A 6269-nucleotide genomic window follows, 5' to 3' on the forward strand; every position below is an offset into this window, starting at 1 on the left:
CAGACCTCTCTGTGCTTTACAATGCTTCCCTATGCTTTCCCAGACCTCTCTGTGCTTTACAATGCTTCCCTATGCTTTACCAGACCTCTCTGTGCTTTACAATGCTTCCCTGTGCTTTACCAGACCTCTGTGCTTTACAATGCTTCCCTATGCTTTACCAGACCTCTCTGTGCTTTACAATGCTTCCCTATGCTTTACCAGACCTCTCTGTGCTTTACAATGCTTCCCTATGCTTTACCAGACCTCTCTGTGCTTTACAATGCTTCCCTATGCTTTACCAGACCTCTCTGTGCTTTACAATGCTTCCCTATGCTTTACCAGACCTCTCTGTGCTTTACAATGCTCCCCTAAGCTTTACCAGACCTCTCTGTGCTTTACTATCCCTCTCTGTGCTTTACAATGCTTCCCTATGCTTTACCAGACCTCTCTGTGCTTTACAATGCTTCCCTATGCTTTACTATCCCTCTCTGTGCTTTACAATGCTTCCCTATGCTTTACCAGACCTCTCTGTGCTTTACAATGCTTCCCTATGCTTTACTATCCCTCTCTGTGCTTTACAATGCTTCCCTATGCTTTACCAGACCTCTCTGTGCTTTACAATGCTTCCCTGTGGTTTACCATGCTTTCACAGTGTTTCATTACGCTTTGTTCTGCTTTTTACTAGTGGGAACTTTTCCAAGGGTAAATGCAAAATGAAAATATCATTTGGGAATAACACAACACAATCACCAGGAATGTAAAGCAGCTCTAAAACTAATAATTAAAAGGGCAATGAAATCCTCTCTCTAGATCCGTACTGTCGACTACCCCGAGAACGAAAGCAACGATCAAGTCAGGTTTCCGAGTCGAATCAGGTAGCCCCTGCAAGCGCACCCGTCTTGACGAGATGGAGACGCCGTGCTGTTACCCCCCCCCCTCACCCCGCAATGAGATCCAGATGCCCCCCCCCCCCCCCCTCCGGATGTGGTTACTCTCTGCAATGGAAACACAGCCCAGCCAGATGTGCCCAATGAAATCCTTCCAGATTCACGTGTGGTTGCTGTCAAACCCGGGTGTGCGTCTCTCTTTCTCTCTTTGTTCTGTGAATATCTATCATACACAATCAGGAGATTATTGCACCATCGATCACTCTCAACTAACAAGAGCTTTTCAAAGCATTCTCTTCCCACTCCTCCGCGTGACAGAAGCACAAGTTTTGCTTTTGATCTCAAATTTTTATTTTTTTATTTTGACAGAACAAACCGGTCCAGATAAAAATACCTAACCAACATTACAATGCTTCCATACTCTTTACCATGCTTTAGAACACCTTGCTGTGCTTTCACACGCTGCTGAATAAGGCTTCTCATTGTCCGACAGGAACAGCTGCACCCATGCAGTGTAATGTGCTCAGTGGGATACCTACCAGGGTCTGTGCTTAGACCCTTCCTGTGCCTCATTTCTATAAATGACCTGGACCAAGACTCACATTGCAAGGTTGTTACATCTGCAGAGGATACCAGACTTCTGGGAGTGGTGGACTCAGAAACCGCAGCCCAGCTAATTCAAAGCGATCTGGGCAAACTTGTGGCGAATTCATTTTAACCTTGAGAAATGTAAAGTATTGCAACATCCACAGCACCACAAACCAAAAGGGTAATGCCTGCCACATTGCGCAGCCCGCTTGCTCACAGCTGTTCCCAATGCACAGCGTAGCATTTCTTATTTTATGAATGGTTTTAAACCCCAACACACGATTCAATTGACTGTCCCTCAGCTTCATCCCATATCTCGGAGCTGTAACACAAGGACGGCCGTCTGTCTTTCCCGAGCGGTTTGTTGTCCACTCTGTTTAATCACCCTTTCTAATCAAATGTCCAGAAGCACTGGAGATTTATCTGTGACTAGCTGCTGCATGCTAATACTGCTGATCACTGCAGTAAACACGACCGGGGCCCAGCGCACAGCTTGGAATTTAAATAAAAGTGCCAAGCTAGGCTGCGAAATTGATTTCCTTTCTCTTGTGTACTTCCATTCATCTTTTGGTTTCTGTTTCAGGTGGGACACGTTACTTCTCGGTATCATTACTTTGGCGTAGGTTGCTGCGAGATCTTTGTAAACCAAAAGATCCTGGATCCAATGTCAATGATGATGGAGTATTTCTACTGGGGGATTTTTTTTTTAATTGGCTGCAGACACTCACAGCAATAACATTTTAAACATCATTAATAGTACAGTTTAAGCGTTTCTGCTGGTTATTTATTTTGCTGTTGCGGGCGGCTGCAGTCCCAATATAAACCAGAACCTTCCTGCCACACGGCGCTCCTGTGGGAGGAATCAGCTAAACAAAGGAAACTTTCTTCTAATTACAATCTTCTGAATTATTTTCTCAAATCATTCTAAATGGTTCTTATTGCAATTATCCAGATGTGGTGTGTGTGTGTTTTTTTGTCTTAAGCAATTTATTGCCAGCAGTACAAAAAAGAAATTTGATCCAAAGTCACAGATCACTGGGTGACACTGGCTTTTAATTCTATTAACCCCCTTCAGGCCCATTTATTTTATTTTATTTTTTATTTTTAGAAATTTTAAAACAGTTTGCGTGAACTCTGTGGAGTTTGAGAAGCTGCCGTGCCATAACTCTGAATATATATATATATATATATTATGTGTGTTACACTTGTCTATAGCAGGGAACTAGAACAGAACAGCAGCTCCTGATCCAAGTTAAAAGCACGTTCACAGAAAGCAGTATTTGAGTATTTCCCATAAGAATCTCTCAATGACTGTAAAAAGGGACAGTACTTCTGCTTTGAGAACGTCTTACTGTGTTATGTTCATTCTTTCAGACTTTGCTGCCATCTGCAGGTCATTTATGGAAATGAAATGAGCCCGTGCAGCGTGATTATGGCTCCCTCTGGTGTCCACAGGACACATTGCAGCTCAGTCAGGAGACAGTGCAGCACGGAGAGGCTGTGTGTCTGCTCGCTCGCTGTGTGGTTTGAGCAGGTCTCGCAGTCCCTCGCGGTCTTCCGCTAGCTCCCAGGGTGTCCTGGTCCTCTTGTCCTGCAGGTTTCGAAGTTCGGGACAGCGCTGGAGCAACACCTCGCACACCTCCACCCGCCCCTGCCCCGCAGCCTGAGGGAACAAACAGCCAGAGGGCAGCTCACAATCAGCATTCAGTTCACGAGGGACCCGTCAGTACAGAATCAACTGACGCCTCATTTCTAAACATCGGCATACAGGAATGTGTTGCCTAAATTAGAGAGGCTCCCAACAACGTCCATTGTGCAGTAGGCACTGAATTTACAACCATAGACTGTCTGCTACAAATGACCAAGACAACAGAATCCACCACGCATGTTCTTAGAGTTCTACAGTTACTCCACCAATTAGGATAGGCAAATACCTCACAAGTGCGTTTTGTTTTACAGGAACAACGGCTTGAAAGCTGGTTCCAGGAGACCTAGTTTGAGGTTGCTGTATCAAACCCCCAAGTCTCCCCTGGTGTGCCGTGCAGTGACCTGAAACCTAGTCTCCTGAAACCAAGTTCCAAACCACAAAGTGTCTCCGTGTTCCCTCGGCTTCAGAACCAGTGAATATGAAAACGTTAGCTCAACGGCTGTTAATAACCAGGATGATCTTAAATCCCGTTCAGCCTCCCTTGACTTGCGACTGGCTTTCAAGACGGCAGCTCTTTTTCTCTCTCATGTAAAAAGGACAGCGTGTTTCAGATGCAGACTCTGAATGAAGTGCTTTGGCGTCTCTCGTACCTTGTGTAAAGGGGTGGAGCCGTCATCGTCACAGGTGCCTGGCTCCGCCCCTTGTGACAGCAGCAATCTGACCACGCCCAGGTGCCCTCTGTAGGCGGCGCGGTGCAGGGGGGTGGCTCCGCCCCTCGTCTGGGAGTTGGCACAGGCTCCGTGTTCCAGCAGCAGCTCACACACGGCCAGACAGCCAGCACGACTCGCATAGTGCTGGAACACACCGCCAGCACAGCAGGCTTACAACAAGATACAAGCCACGTCTCTTGGGGATCAAAGACTCGAGAAAGGCTTAGCACACAACGCACACAATCATGTTGGCTCATCAGGGTTCAAAATATAGAAGCAACGAAGAAACCGTCAGGGTGTGCGAGAAAAATAAACTGTAAAACAAGGTGGTGCTTTTAAGGGTCAGACAGCAGAGTGGAGTAGTGGTTAGGGCTCTGGACTCTTGACCGGAGGGTCGTGGGTTCAATCCCAGGTGGGGGGACACTGCTGCTGTACCCTTGAGCAAGGTACTTTACCTAGATTGCTCCAGTAAAAACCCAACTGTATAAATGGGTAATTGTATATAAAAATAATCTGTAAAAAATTATGTAATTGTATGTAAAAATAATGTGATATCTTGTAACAATTGAAAGTCGCCCTGGATAAGGGCGTCTGCTAAGAAATAAATAATAAAATAATAATAATAAAGACAGGAATTTGTACTGCTGTGGTTGTGGATCACAGGAGTGACAAGACTGTACAGAAAGAGATACAAGCTGTATCCACTATGCAGCTATGAAACAGGTTCCGGTGTGGGGGGTCTCCTCACACTCACCAGGGCAGTGTATCCTGCTCTGTCCACTGTGTTTGGGTCTGTCCCCTTGAGGAGGAAAGTCCTCACTCTGTCCAGGTCTCCGTCCACTGCTGCTGACCAGATACCTGCACACACAAAACCGAGAGTCAGAGAGGAGGGGCACCGAGGAGGCAGGGGAACCTGGGGAAGAGAAGAGCCACTGCAACAACAAATTAAGGAGCTAGGGACGACGAGAAGACGTTTCAGCAAACGCCTTCAGACACACGAGGTGAAACTGGAATCTCAGTGCGGTCCTGGCCGTGCCCTCACCTCTCTCAAAGTCCATCTCGTCCAGGGTCTGCTGGACGCTGTGTGGAGCCGTGGAGCCGTGGGAGCAGCAGCTGCAGTCCGGCCGGCCATCGGAAGCCATTCTCAGCCTCTCCGGTCAGAATGTGTTACAACCCTGTGTGTATCCAATTAGACATGTATTATATAGAAGAAACTTCAATGAGTTTAATGAGAAATGTTTCGACTAAAAGTCTTTTTCGATGAAGTTTCTCGGTTTAGAATGCTGGGAACTTTTGACCATTACGTTCACTTAAATATAAAGAACTGTAATATAAACGCTTTCTCCGTTTGGTAAAAACTTCTGATTGGTTCTCCATTACTCAAGCAGGTTACATTTTCATATCAAATCAAAGAGGTTTATGGTTCTGAGGTGTGCTGTGTTCTCAATCACCCTGCTCTGAGAATGCTGAACACTGACAGTTCCGCTTTTTTACAAAAAACAGGATTGGGCTTGCTTGAATTTTGCTTTTTGCACATTTTATTTTTTGTGTCAAAAGTAAATAAAAACACCACCACAAATGTGTGTGGTCCATGCATACACACAGCCGCTGAAGTGTGTTTACATTGTAGGGACACGTGACCGTACCTCACGGTTTACCGAGCTCAGATTCCTAAAGGGAAATTTTCTGCAGCAAAATATGTTCTCCAGAACAGCGCGCAGTCTTTTGTCCCCGATGAAGACACTCGCCGAGACCATTATTCTTCCAGACACATCACTAATTCCAGTCTTCCCTTATAAAAGTTTACCAAATCAAGTGTATTTTAAAATAAAAAGTCATAACAGCCTTTACTGCGGACGCCATCTTACACGCTCACACAACATCCGGGAACGTGGATGTAGTCATCCCCCCAAATGTAATTACAAACACTGACCACTGGGTGGCGTTTTAGCACTACTTAAGCATAATAAATTGTATAAGAATGCATGTTAATGCATAACAGTACATCTGTACGGTATTTTTTTTCGCCATAGTTATACTATGTATGTATTAACCATTGCTTACCATAGCTTGCCAGACCTCTCTGTGCTTTACAATGCTTCCCTATGCTTTACCAGACCTCTCTGTGCTTTACAATGCTTCCCTATGCTTTACCAGACCTCTCTGTGCTTTACAATGCTTCCCTATGCTTTACCAGACCTCTCTGTGCTTTACAATGCTTCCCTATGCTTTACCAGACCTCTCTGTGCTTTACAATGCTTCCCTATGCTTTACCAGACCTCTCTGTGCTTTACAATGCTTCCCTATGCTTTACGACACCTCTCTGTGCTTTACAATGCTTCCCTATGCTTTACCAGACCTCTCTGTGCTTTACAATGCTTCCCTATGCTTTACCAGACCTCTCTGTGCTTTACAATGCTTCCCTATGCTTTATAAGACCTCTCTGTGCTTTACAAT

General features: G+C 45.4%; 1 protein-coding gene across 1 annotated transcript; it reads right to left on the minus strand.

Moving 5' to 3' along the window:
- Positions 1–1476: 1476 nt before the first annotated feature.
- Positions 1477–5702, minus strand: LOC117968934 (ankyrin repeat domain-containing protein 39-like). The gene is made up of 5 exons (XM_034916792.2): positions 5459–5702; positions 4855–4987; positions 4567–4670; positions 3753–3956; positions 1477–3117 (listed from the first exon to the last, which is right to left on the minus strand). The coding sequence occupies exons 2-5, from the start codon at positions 4952–4954 to the stop codon at positions 2923–2925; spliced, it is 603 nt and encodes a 200-aa protein (XP_034772683.2). The 5' UTR covers positions 4955–4987; positions 5459–5702; the 3' UTR covers positions 1477–2922.
- Positions 5703–6269: the final 567 nt, after the last annotated feature.

Source organism: Acipenser ruthenus, chromosome 46 (genome assembly GCF_902713425.1).
Source record: "Acipenser ruthenus chromosome 46, fAciRut3.2 maternal haplotype, whole genome shotgun sequence".
NCBI classification, from domain to species: Eukaryota; Metazoa; Chordata; class Actinopteri; order Acipenseriformes; family Acipenseridae; genus Acipenser; species Acipenser ruthenus.

Bases quoted from the DNA above. Each gene is read 5' to 3' on its own strand.
- LOC117968934 (XM_034916792.2), bottom strand. From the start codon at position 4,954: ATGGCTTCCGATGGCCGGCCGGACTGCAGCTGCTGCTCCCACGGCTCC. The intron at 3,957-4,566 runs GTGAGTGTGAGG...GGTGTGTTCCAG, and splicing joins GAGCAGGATACACTGCCCTG to CACTATGCGAGTCGTGCTGG. The intron at 3,118-3,752 runs GTACGAGAGACG...TTGTTCCCTCAG, and splicing joins GCTCCACCCCTTTACACAAG to GCTGCGGGGCAGGGGCGGGT.